At 40.6% G+C, this 13,985-nt stretch overlaps 1 protein-coding gene across 11 annotated transcripts in view; it reads left to right on the top strand.

Annotated features, from left to right (window-relative positions):
• Nucleotides 1–13,985, top strand: part of LOC142490456 (beta-arrestin-1) — a 338,250-nt gene that overhangs the window by 309,938 nt on the left and 14,327 nt on the right. For 7 of the 11 annotated variants that reach the window (XM_075592783.1, XM_075592788.1, XM_075592782.1 and 4 more), the window contains 5 exons: nucleotides 247–331; nucleotides 707–779; nucleotides 4,706–4,846; nucleotides 5,853–5,936; nucleotides 9,476–9,499. In XM_075592783.1, the coding sequence (XP_075448898.1) occupies nucleotides 247–331; nucleotides 707–779; nucleotides 4,706–4,846; nucleotides 5,853–5,936; nucleotides 9,476–9,499 (407 nt within the window). The remainder of the gene's footprint in view (nucleotides 1–246; nucleotides 332–706; nucleotides 780–4,705; nucleotides 4,847–5,852; nucleotides 5,937–9,475; nucleotides 9,500–13,985) is intronic. The other 4 variants (XM_075592790.1, XM_075592787.1, XM_075592789.1 and 1 more) reach the window with 1 other exon arrangement.

Below are 13,985 nucleotides of genomic sequence, written 5' to 3'. Positions count from 1 at the left end.
ATAAACCTCCTTCACTTCATTAAAATTAGATTAATTAAGGTAGGATGCATCAGTACGTTCTCTATTTCGACAGAAAATTGATTTTGTTCTGTATATACAGCATTTGGGCCTACTTTACTAAGGGTTGCTATGCAGTGAGACACGTTCCGGTTTCCGAGAAACCTTACAGAGCATTTACTTAGATACGGGCCCGTATGCTGAAGGGAAGGATGTTTTATTGAGCACTATATCTTGTGCCTTCCACAGATTTACTATCACGGTGAACCCATAAACGTCAATGTTCATGTCACAAACAACACAAACAAGACTGTGAAGAAGATCAGAATTTCAGGTAAGTGTCGTTCATCTTGTGTTACAAGTGTATATTCCAAATCATTCCTGTACAGTGCATTGCAGCCCCCTCTTTGCAGTGACGGGGCTTAAATAACCTCACATGACATATCAGTTGTTACTGTAATTTACGGGTTCTCCCTTTTGTATTTCTCTGGTCATTCTGAAAACGTTATACAATGTTAGGTCATTTACCCAATTCCGCGGTGATAAGCATATTCTAGCACATTCATGCAGTGCAACTTGCTACATTTCCACATACTTCCCCCTGCTTACTGTATGCTCAGGGGTCCTGTAACACATTGATGGCTCTGTGTAGAAGAATAAATTAGGATGACATATTAACATGTAAAATAACCATTTCCCTCTTCTATAGTACGCCAGTACGCTGACATCTGCTTATTCAACACTGCCCAGTACAAGTGCCCGGTTGCAGTGGACGAAGCAGAGTAAGTACATTATGGCTTCATTCCTCCACATACAGAACTTCCCTCGTTAACCTTTCATAATCTCTGTTAAAGCAGCAATCCCCCCAAACTATTTTCTTCAATTCCTGACCAAGGTGTCAGAAGCAGGGGCTAGTATTTACTGCCAGAACCCTCCAGTACAGGACCTTGGAGATGGTCTGCTTCATTCCCAGTGGGACAAAAGAAGCAGCCAATCAATATTCTGGGGACGTTCCCCTTCTTTGTGGGCTTGATAGAAATTTTGAATTAGCACAAATGCTGGGAAAGAGAGAGTCTCTAAATCTTCCGCAATGGAGATCATCCTATTGTGTTTTACGACCAGTGGGTTCCTGTTATGCAGAATGAAATATAGGGCTCTTTCAATAAATATTGTATATATTAACTGTAACTACAATAGAAATACCCCAATACCCCATGTTATCATACTACTCTCTTCCTTAAGGACAGCAATGCTTTGCTCATGTCAGTTGACACCAAGTTTATAGAAAGATATCATTATATGTAGCACCAGTTCCGCGCATATTCACATATCTCAGACAGGTCTGCAACCCTGCTTTTTACCATTATCTCTTGGCATACAATGCTTCCACTGAAGCCAGGGATTCTGGGAAATGACATGCACGTGGGCACTTAGCATCACCTTTTGCTTCTTAGCCATTTTAACATGGATCCCTATAAGCTTGTGCCTGCCGTTTTTACACAGCTTTTCAGCACAGCCAGTAACCCTACTCACAGCCCGATATTTCGACCTTTTGGGTGTCCTCAGTGTGGAGATGGTTATACTGGCTTTGCAATATGAAGCTGGGATAGGTTTCACCCACACATTATATAGTTATGGTACCGCACAGCAAATAAAAATATCTCTTGTGAGCACATTAGCATGTCTCAGACAGGGGACACTGTGTGCTCATTTGCATGTCATTACCCAGAATCCCAGGCTGCAGTGGAAGCACTGTATGCTAAGAGATAAGGGGGAAAAGCAGGGTGGCAGATCTGACTGTGATGTGAATGTGCTCAGAAGTGATATTTTTATTTGCTGTACACTTATTTTTTCTGGAACTTTTCATTGAATGATACAAATCTACTTTTTGCTAAGTTGCAGAGTAAATAGGACAATGACCTACAGTAAATGCAAATTTTTCGCAATCTGAACTCACTGACTTTTTGAAGATAGGTTTTTTTTTTGCCATACTGTACAGTATGTTCTGTTTTCTACCAGAAAACATTTTGTGGTCTAGTCAGAGTTCCCAAGTGATTCGCCAAACATCAAATCAGTGGCCTCTATTCTATAAAGTGCGATAGCGTCGATCTGCTGCTATACCAATGAAATCCCATACGCTTTCTTATCAAACTTTATAGAATCCGGGGCAATATGCAATGAGATTTTGCGTAGTATGCTCATTTTCTTAAAAAAGAATAATCTTTACTTTGATTAATTCTGACACTGCAAATAGGGCACGCACACCATGTTTCACTCACTTTCTGGCAAATTTTTGCTGAAAGCGTTTGAAAATCCTTAATCTACCACTAATTTCACAATATTATTAGCCCTCTGAGGCCCGTCTATACATTAACGTAAACACAAAATGACCTTTAATGCAGAATGTGATGGGTAGTAACCAAATCACAAGCTGATGCAAATCAGGCAAAATTAGAGTGAAGTGACATTGTACATTGATGCTGAGGGACGATGCAAGAAGCAAATGTCAACTGAGGTCCATGTTTGCCTTGATGCGTAGACAGTCAGAAGTACTTACAGCGGCTCATGGGTTGAAGTATAGACATTACTGGCAAACTGGGCTCTGTATTACAGTACTTTAAAACCTGGACAGGGAATAGTTCCGTGGGCGCCTATAAAATTTTACCACTATAAAGGATATACGAAAACCAAGCCTGTTGGTTGTGAAGATTGTTGATCCTCACGGTGGGCTTGAAAACAAAGAGAAAGCACAACACATAGCGTAATACTGTTGAAACATTAAACAAACAACATATAAGACAACATATAACAGCTGAATACTGAAATGGTATTTTTAGGACAATAAAATCATTTAATAACAATTAATATTTACTATAATGCACAATTTGCATGGACACATAGATTTAAGCAATTAAAAATCTGAATAGGTGGTTCAACTGCTCCGTAGCACCAATGTTGATGATAGCAATGCCTACTCACCAGATGGAATAGGTTTGCAGGCAGTGGATATTTTAGAGAGTATCCCCTCTCATCTGTGTGCTGCTCTCTGCTTAGCTGGCTTCTCTGTCGGCTCGTGGGTGCAGCTCATCAGCAGGGACTCTTGCAGCTCCAGGAAGCACGTCTGAGCAGATGGAACTCAGCTGCAGCTGATTCAGCACAATGTCAGCCACGGACCACCGTGAGCTAGTCTATCTGCTGCTCACTGCTAGCTGGCGTCTCTATCCGCTCGTGGACGCAACTTGTCAGCAGGTACTCCTGCAGGGCGCCAAGCAGGGCGCTTGAATAATGGAAAACCGCAACAGCTGGTTCAACTCGTCGGCGGCTATAAGAGATGGTTAGCTGGCAGCTCACGTTGATTCACCGATGTACGGGGGTACTACACCAATGTGTGCGGTGCTTGAACCTCCACCCATTCAAGCACCGCACACATTGGTGTAGTACCCCCGTACATCGGTGAATCAACGTGAGCTGCCAGCTAACCATCTCTTATAGCCGCCGACGAGTTGAACCAGCTGTTGCGGTTTTCCATTATTCAAGCGCCCTGCTTGGCGCCCTGCAGGAGTACCTGCTGACAAGTTGCGTCCACGAGCGGATAGAGACGCCAGCTAGCAGTGAGCAGCAGATAGACTAGCTCACGGTGGTCCGTGGCTGACATTGTGCTGAATCAGCTGCAGCTGAGTTCCATCTGCTCAGACGTGCTTCCTGGAGCTGCAAGAGTCCCTGCTGATGAGCTGCACCCACGAGCCGACAGAGAAGCCAGCTAAGCAGAGAGCAGCACACAGATGAGAGGGGATACTCTCTAAAATATCCACTGCCTGCAAACCTATTCCATCTGGTGAGTAGGCATTGCTATCATCAACATTGGTGCTACGGAGCAGTTGAACCACCTATTCAGATTTTTAATTGCTTAAATCTATGTGTCCATGCAAATTGTGCATTATAGTAAATATTAATTGTTATTAAATGATTTTATTGTCCTAAAAATACCATTTCAGTATTCAGCTGTTATATGTTGTCTTATATGTTGTTTGTTTAATGTTTCAACAGTATTACGCTATGTGTTGTGCTTTCTCTTTGTTTTCAAGCCCACCGTGAGGATCAACAATCTTCACAACCAACAGGCTTGGTTTTCGTATATCCTTTATAGTGGTAAAATTTTATAGGCGCCCACGGAACTATTCCCTGTCCATACTGTTTTCCTGACCAGGGGGTCAGGCTTTGTGTCCTAGGCAGCCCCTTATGTATAGTTTTAATTAATATATAAGGTAATAGTTACTACACCACACACATTGCGGTTAGCGCTACCTGTTTTGTTGTTTAAGTACTTTAAAACCTACATTTATAGTAGATCAGTAGTAGCTGTACCTTATCTGAAGTTGCAAAGTAAACTGAATTATGGAAACTCACCTTACAAAGTCTGACCAACAGTATATCAATGTGCTCTTCCAACATTGCTATTGCATTTGAAACAAAGTCTATAGTATTCCGAGTTATGCAGTGAAGTTTTGAGTTACCACCGTCGACATCAAATTAGCTACTACTGTAAAAAGATCAGACAGATTATCCAATCTTAATGGGCAATATTTATTATCCGTTTGTGCACCTGCAAGTAACACTGACCTTTTACTGTAAGTTGCAAGCTGTTTTTATACAGTACTGGCACATTGTCATTGGCTAAACTCCCCTGTATGTTGTGGTTTTTTTCTAGCAATGACGTTGTAGCTCCGAGTTCCACGTTTTGTAAGGTCTACACCCTGACTCCATTCCTTGCCAACAACCGAGAGAAGCGGGGCCTGGCCTTAGATGGGAAGCTCAAGCATGAAGATACCAACCTGGCATCCAGCACACTGTGAGACTGAGACTGTTAATTGTGCCACATGCGTATTGCCTAATAGCTGCTTTAACTTAGGGTGGGTGGGTCAGTAACAAACAGGTCTGTTTATTCAGGTAAGCTACAACAATTAGCCTTGCACATGGCAGAATTTTTCTTTGTGGTTGAACGACCTGAGAGATTATGTAATTTGTCCCGTTTCACAAGTCAATCCAACGTTGTCCTTTATCTGTCTATAAATATATCACACACACATAGATTACAGAATTCACCCACCTACTTTGTGGAACTGTGTGCAATGATTCTTGCATCCTGATTGGGGCTAAGCATCACCTCTGCCAATTGCATGTATTGTGTTTGGGTTCTAAATCCCATTCAGTGTTTCTTATAACTCTATTTAGACGGTGTGGCAATACTCACCAGTGAGTGTTAGCAACTCACGTGGGTTTTATTTGTATTACAAGTATCATACATACAGAAGTAGCCAAGCTAACTGTCTTTGGTGCCGCTGCCACTCGTGTTCACCGCACTAGAGGCTTAACACTGCTGGGTGTCCTATTAAGCATGCACCCCCTGCAACGCAATCAAAGCAGCCACTGTCTCCGTGGGCCACAGACGTTTGCTTCTAAGACCGCGACGACTGAGACATTGAGTCTTGCTACATCTGTATATTGTATATTAATAGCATCCATAATATTAGAAATATTTGATGTTTGAAGTCCGGAGCAATCTCAATCGTGATCACTAATTAAAAAATGAGTGGATTTTACTGTTAAGTATCAGCCTGAGGTCTAAAACGTTGATATCATACTATTCTATCATATCATTGACATCATTGCTCATCATAGCTAGAAAATATTTAAGTAATATTTGTTTGTCTGTACTGCTGACAAAGGTTAATAAGGTTAAAATGGGGAAGTTCCTCTGCGTGATTGGAATGATTTGGTCCGAAGAGAATGGGTTAAAATGTGCTGGTTGCCATGTCAATTAGTAATTGGTCGTTGTTTTTTTTTTTCCTTTCTAGTTTAAGAGATGGAGCCAACAAGGAGATCCTTGGAATTATTGTGTCATACAAAGTCAAAGTAAAGCTGGTCGTGTCGCGGGGAGGGTAAGTGGTCCATGTTCATTAACCCTTTGATTTATATGAACTCAATATGTACAGTAGCTGGTCTATGACTTGAAAATCAGTTCTGAGCAAATGGTCTCCAGTTTGGGATGACTACTTGAAGACTATGGTAGCAAGGATTGTGCGAAAGCGAGTTAGAGTCAGAATTGGGTGGAAACCTCTGGTGGGACCACTGAGTTGAAAGGTCATCTAATGGACATTATTTAGTCTGCTAAGGTCTTCTTACACGGTTGCTTGATTTGTTTGCTCTTAATATTCTGGTCTTTATCAATTCAGTTGATTTCATTGTGTAGTTCAATTCCACCTACACAAAGTGTTGACAGACACACATAACACGTTTTACCAGATTCTTTTTGCCAACAGACATGTGAAGGTTTACAATGCCTTTTTGGTCCAGTATGGTATGTCACCACAATATTCATTTTGTGAAAATTGTATAATTCTTCACTTTTGTTCATATGCAGCAGTAGCTGGTGTTTTTACCTCTGTTGGTGTGGAATAACGCAGTAAATATGGCATGCGTTAATTAGATATTTTTATATGCACTTCCAAGAAGACGTTATAGGGACAATATGTAATATGCATACTAAGGACCCCCAAATAATGGTGCAATATACTTTTGCAACTGGTTTTTAAATAGTTTGTATTATCTGTAGATTTTTGGACACTTTAATATACATATACTGTAGTTTGGTTTACCTTTGGAAGTCTATGTTCTAATAGAAGGGTATGAAATATACTAGCTTCCTGATTCTTAGACTGATGTGGGAGATTTTGTATAGGTATATAAAGGAGATATTGTGATCACTAACCTTTATACCCGACAAAGGGAGGGTAACCCTCCCTCTGCCCCCCTGAAAACTTTTGTGCACCTTTCTCTGCAGAATAAGAATATAAGTCAATAAAGTGGACATCCCTCTGTAGGATATACTCTGTGTGCAGTACTTCTTTGTTTCAACAAATCAAATTCAGTCATAGCAAAGCTAAAGTATTCAATGTTGTGCATTGCCCATCATAATATGTATTGTCTATACAGAGGTAAAAGGTACATTAAAGGTGTGTTTGACTCACCGCAGTATGTGCTGTGTTTGGCGGGCTATTTCCCCTTGCTGACGAACTCGTAGTGAACTAATCTTTACCTTGTTATAGAAACATTGAATGTGCTTTAGGAGAACTTCAAAGGCCGTTGAACTCTAGGAAGAGAACAAATGCAGCTCTTAGGTGAAAATGACCCTTCCCTCAGCTTTGGATTGTATAGTGTTAGATTGTCCAATAGCAGCTCTCAAAAAGATTACAGAAGCCCAAAGCAGCGTTAAGAATAAAAATGTCAAATACTACCATTTTTTAAATAATCGCAACACAAAAAAGTTGAAGTCCCATGACAGTAAACTTAAATCGTAGCCTCGAAATTTATGGAAACAAAATATGTGCGTACACAAAGGAAACCATACAAAATTAAATATACAATATTCATTGCTCTTGAGAGGAACCAGCAGGTAGTCATCACTGGGTTGTGGTCACTTATGGCACAGGACGGGAGGCTGAAGTGCTTTGAAAGTCGTTACTAACCCTTCTGACTTTTGCTTCTATTTAAACCACACAAACCCGTATTCTTTACACATTCTGCACATTTTTTTAATACATTAATATGTTTTATATATAACGGAAGCCTCTGTGTCAAGACCTAAACATTGTTGAGTTCACATTGTACAGTATATTTCTGATGAGAGTAATATGACCTTAGGTTTGCAGTATTTAATGCACAAAGAGGGAAGGACATTCTTACCTAATATATTTCAAAGAGGGGTGATCGCTAATACTTGCGTTTCCCCCAAAATGTTTATGGAAGATCGGTCAGTGACAGTCTTACTCGTTCATTCATCGTTTTGCAATGGTGGTCACGCTATGGCAGCCTCCTTGGAGGTTGATATCCTCATGCATGGCAGGTTTCTATTGCTATATCTGTGCCTTTAATTAAATAGCACTTTTGAGTACTACTTCTCGTCTCTATGTGAGGATGGATCAGGGGGCGTGTGAGCGCCCGTTTAGTTGTTATACACTGATGCCCTAGTGCGGATAGATGTGTTTCTTGGTCAATTATAGGAAGAGTGCTGATTAGGGGCTCCGTGTACTAGAATGTTAATACAAGACTAAATACACCCTTCATTGTCAGACAATCAAGCAACACATTGCTGGTGGCTGGCTGGTAATGCATTGCGTGGCTGGCTGGTAATGCATTTCTGGTGGCTGGCTGGTAATGCATTGCTGGTGGCTGGCTGTAATGCATTGCGTGGCTGGCTGGTAATGCATTGCTGGTGGCTGGCTGGTAATGCATTGCTGGTGGCTGGCTGGTAATGCATTGCGTGGCTGGCTGGTAATGCATTGCGTGGCTGGCTGGTAATGCATAGCGTGGCTGGCTGGTAATGCATTGCGTGGCTCTCCGCTGCAAAGTTGTTGACTACATTTGTTCAGATTTATGTTGTGGCGGAGGCTTTTACTCATGCAAAGTTTGATAGCGATGTCTGGTCAAAAGCAACACACGGAGTGTTGTATCTCACACAATGTTACAGTGTTCATGATCTATTCAAAATGACTCTACTTCAGAATTAGGGATCCCTTTGTTATTTGGACTAACGATAGATATTATAAGACAAGCTTTTCATAGTTTCTCTCTCTTCCTCAGGTCTGCAAAAGTATTACTTGTGAATACTCTCGGTAGCTTATCTTATAATATCTATTGTTAGTCCAAATAAAAAAGGTATCACCTACTGTAGCGCCGACGAGTATTCTAAAACCAATCTGGGGCAATCACCAACAAGACCCAGGTACATACTGGGTACATGCTGAAAACATATGGCAACATTTCTGCAGACAGACTAATGGCCCATCGGATTAACAGCGGGGGTCACTGGCAGTCCCATTCAAACTGAATGGGACTGCCAGGGACCCCTGCTGTGTTAATCCTATGGGCTATTAGTCTCTACAGAAATGTCACTGAAATGTTAGCAGCATGTACCCAGCATGTATCTGGATCTTGTTGGTTATAGCCCCAGATTTTCCAAGGCAAGTTTAAGTGTTAGAATACTCGTCGGCGCACCTGTAGTAGTGAAGTACAGTCATTTACTAGTCACTATCGCAACTGGACTAACACGGCTATTTCTATTTCATTCAAATTACTGTACAAAAGAGTGGGCTACTTATCAAAATCTCTCAGCTGCAAACGGGCAAACTAACCAACAAGGTGCCAGATTTATCAAATAAATACATCCATTGATTTAAGTCAGATTTTATTTTTTTAATATAAATTGAGTACTGTATTTTGCAACAGTGGAAAGACTTTGGTAAAAAGACCTTATGATCACAGATGTATGAAGTGTATGTTATTTGTTTAAATGCTATATGCTACCAGGGGGTCTGTACACCACTGTAGATTCCCCCTGGCAGGCAAAAGGTTGACAAATGTGTTTAATGCATGTGCTTTTAGCTTGACTAATTTTCTGATCTACTTTGAACAATGCCAGCCTTTTGGGAGACCTTGCGTCAAGGTAATGATTACACCTTTGCTAGCCATAGCCATGCATTACACCCCTCTGCCGATGCATCTGTCTTGCTTACACAGAATCTGTCTTCTTGGAATAATATTAACCCTTTTAGTGTCTAGCGGGATGCAGCGCATTGCTGTTTAACCTGGTGTTTACCCAAAGCAGTACTATGCCATAAGACACCTTCTGGTGCCAGAAGAACGGGACAAATTATTGGTACCAGAAGGAGTTCTAAGGCACAGGACCGCTAAATAAATATGTACCTTAATGTGTACAGCCGTATCCAGGCTCACTGTCCCCACAGCTGCTGGAAGAAAAGGAAATCGCCAAGTTGGACCCCCACAGAAGATTTCTCGCTGCCTGGGGAAGCCAGGGGATCCGGACTGTGGGGTTCCCCCAGCAGCGATAACACTAGGGATGGTTACATCTCTAGATCATTTCATCCCACAATTCATCATGTTTCACTTTAAACCATTGAGATGTTTGCATTTTTTAAGTCACATTTAGGGGGTCATGAGATATCACTTTTTGCTGCAGTCGGAGCATGCGGTTTGGTTTGATTAATTAACCTATTTAATACTTAGTCCTAGTTAGGGTGATATATCAAAATCTGAAAACAATTATTTATTTATTTTTTAAACACTGGTTCTGTTTTTTTGGACCAAATTTAAAGTCAGACGACTGATAAATAGCCCAAAATGTTTCTTGGGAATAGGAGTTTTGGTTGATAAAGCTGCATGGTTTCACTATACAGCTCTCATTAGGGAGTGACGGACATTCGCTAAGGACTGGTGGGTTCGAGATCCGTCAAAAATATGATATCCTAGTCAAAGCCAAAAATGGTTCATCCTGATTCATGTATTTATTTATTTTTAATAAACTGGCCAAACGTTTGAGTTTTTGTCATATTTTATTACAAATCCAAAAAATATCTAGTTCTGGGAAAACCAAAACATAAATTATTTTTAGAACCAAAATTAAAAGCTAGTTAAAGTGCCCACTTTAATATTAACTAAACGGGGCTAAACCATAGCCATAAGACACCCTATGGCCCTCTGAAGAGAAGGGTTTGTGAGATGTTTTACAATGCTGCTTAACGTTTAACACCACATTTATATATATATATATATATATATATATATTGCAGAATAAATGAGTTCTTCAGAATTAGGTGATACCTTTTTTATTATATCCCTAATGGGGAGATTCACTAACCTTTAATGGCAGTCCATGCGAGATCGCAGAGTGTTATCCTATCCCGAAGCTTAGTGATACTCCTCCAAAACCCAGAACCACAGAGCTCTGTTACTGACATAAGGGACAGAGTGAAAGGAGAAGGGGGGGAGAGAGAGAGGAGAAAAAGAGAGGGGGGGGGGTGGTGGGAAGAAAGAGAGAGAGGGGAGACAGAGGATGGGCAGGGAGAAAGGGAGGAGAGTGAATGAGGTGGAAAGGAGGAGAGAGTGGGGATAGAGGGGAGGAAGAGTGGGAGAGGGAGAAGCATATAATTAGGTTTCTCAATTTGTATTAACCTCAGGGAACCTAACACCCATTACTGGTTTTAATAACCGTATGAGGCCGTAGTTAACAGATCTTTGTGGAGCTGGACCTTTTATTTTCTGTTGATTTGTGTCTACTGTTTATAGTACAAAAAATGATATAAGGAGTGCACTCCATGTCCTAGAGGCCGGGTTAAAACAGTGCTCACAATGAGAATATATGAGTAGAACTATAATTCTGTTAAACCCATAAAAGTCTCTGATAAGGCACTGCACATAAATACCAATAACAAATATGAGAGAAAAACCAAAAAGTCTATCACTGCCAAATACCTTTTCAGTGTAGAATATCAAAAAATGCACACATTTGCATCAGAGTGTATACATAACGGTAAAATACACATTTTAAATTAGCCAGTAGTTACAAAAAAAATAAAGCCCACAGTTTTGAAAAACAGTACTTAACAAGGCTGAGAAATAGGAGGCTCCAGGTTTCGGGGGTGTAAATACCGTTTCTCAAGATACAATGATCTAGACTCATATTTGCTATTGATACTGTATTACTATTTATGTATCACCAGGAATAAACCAGTATCACAAATATTTGAAAAAGTTCACCTCATGCTCAAGAAACGCTGAGAAATACTATCAATGTATCTCAGTTACGTGTTCCATATGGTAGAAAGGATACATGTAGTTGATGGAAGCACCGTTTGCTACAGTATTGATTAGTCAACTATAGGGCAAAGGGAAGAACTTGAGTTTCTGTTCTGAGTAACACCACAAATTACCCGTCTGAGAGTCGGTGTCTTACTGGTAAATTTGATTGTACAAGTGAGTAAATAAGACATTGTGAATAGCCTTCGTTATCTGGGTTATGTTGGTTCCATGGCAAAGTATCTGACGCATTGGTATGGCTGTGCTGAAAAGCTGTGTAATATGGCTGGCCTAAGCTTATAGGGTTCCCTGTTAAAATTGATGAGAAGTAAAGAGTTGCACACTGTGCTCATTTGCATGTCATTACCCAGAATCCCTGGCTGCTGTGGACGCACTGTTTGTTAAGTGATATTGGGGAAAAAACAGCGTTGCAGACCTGTCTGAGACATACGAATGCACCATATGTGGTATTCTTACTTGCTGGGCACTAGAAAATTGGGGAATTTTGAACCTGAACATCCAGCTCTATCAAATGAGCCTGAGAATCAGATATTCCGAATGGCAGATGTTTGAGTTGGAAACCCCTTTGATGGAATTGGAACGTAGGTCCGAAGTGGAACATCAGAAAGGTACTTTTGAAATACAGTACAGTAACATTACAGAAGTTGAGCACCTTATCTCAGGTCACCATGAAAGGCCACTGCAGGTTACTCTTTATTCTAAAGACAGTATCCTCAAAATATAGTGCAGTCCATAGCACATAACCACATCCCCAGTATATGTTAGTCCTCTAATGAAATCTAATTCTCTCCATTGCAGAACCCTCCACGGTTTATTTGATTAATACACAAACTGTCCTCTGTCCACAATCTGTACAAATAGGGAGGTTGTATAGTTGAACAGAAGCTATAATCCCATTTGTATTAGAAGTAAAAAAAATTCTACTACTTACAACCTCAATCATTCCCCCAAATTCATTGTTGAAACCTGAACTGGGAAACCGTTCTCTGGAGTAGTACCCCACAAAGCGTGTCGCTGGGAACCAGGAGAGACTTGTGTTAATGCATCAAAGCACAGATTATTTTTTAAATTCCCCCAACAATTTTCCTCTCTAAGATGCTTCATATGTAACAAGCTTATTGTTCAAGTTTCCTGCATCTGGGGCATGTTGATAATCAACGAGGTCTCTGGCTCTTCATACTGTTCCTTTTTTATTGCAGGAAGAAGGGAGAAAAAGACACATAGAAGCACACAATACTGTATATGCCTGTCGCCATCTGTGCCTTCCACCTCCTCCCTAATTCCTCCTATTGACTCTGCCCAAATAGCAATTTGGTACATGTGGAGCAGCGTCGGAGGAAAGTATTTTGTAACCTCGACGCTAACAGGAACCAGGTGAAAATGAATATTTCCCAAACCAAGAGTCGACACTAAAACATAACCTTTAATGGATGAATATATATTATATTCATCCATTAAAGGTTATATTCCAGTTATTATCAGGTGAGGTTTTTGATTGCATCGTGATGGGATCCTTTTGTAAATTGTGTCCATTGTGATCAGTTCTCCGATCAGCACCCTTCCAGTAACAGTAATTTTACCTAGCTCAGCAGACACGTCTCCATTATTCTAAACCAAGGGTCACTTCCTGGTGCAATAAGAGAAGCCTGGTCCTAGTCCACAAGGGGTCCATCTCCTGGGATCCCCACCCCCATCCCCAAATCAAAAGTAAAACAAAAATCGACCAGTCCATGGGGGATTGCTGATTTAACCCTTTCAGTGCTGAAACTGTGTCAAGGCACAATCCCGATCCCTACATGATTAGTGCAGATAATAAACATTATTTAATCCTCCTACTCAGCCATATGCAAGGTTTGGATCTTTATCTTTTTTTATACCTTAGACATCAGGGACACATGCCAAATCCAGTCACATCGGCATTTATATGTGTGAGCTGTGATTGCTGACATAAGCGTTTTTATAAAAGAACTATTGGTATTCTGCATTTTGCTCCAGTTTTTTTTTTTACCAACGAAGAATTTTCTTTGATCGGTCATAATGTCCCAATTCAGTTATACCTGTTTAAAGACAAACAGTTGAAGTTGTGGCATATGTATTGCTCAAGGCAAAGCAGCATTATTACACAGCTATTTCATGATGTACATATTGCTGATATACGATACATTATGTATCCTGGATTCCAGAGCTTCCTTATGTATATATTTTAAGTTAAGCCATTGCGCTTAAAATCATCAATTCATCCTCCTGCTTTTGCAGATAAGCAATCTTTAGTACCACCTGTTGTGGAAGCCAGATACTACAGTACATACAGGTGC

The sequence above is a fragment of the Ascaphus truei genome, chromosome 3, assembly GCF_040206685.1.
Source record: "Ascaphus truei isolate aAscTru1 chromosome 3, aAscTru1.hap1, whole genome shotgun sequence".
In the NCBI taxonomy this organism is placed as follows: Eukaryota; Metazoa; Chordata; class Amphibia; order Anura; family Ascaphidae; genus Ascaphus; species Ascaphus truei.
The sequence above is the reverse complement of the archived record's forward strand: the minus strand, read 5'-3'. Positions and strand labels throughout refer to the sequence as shown.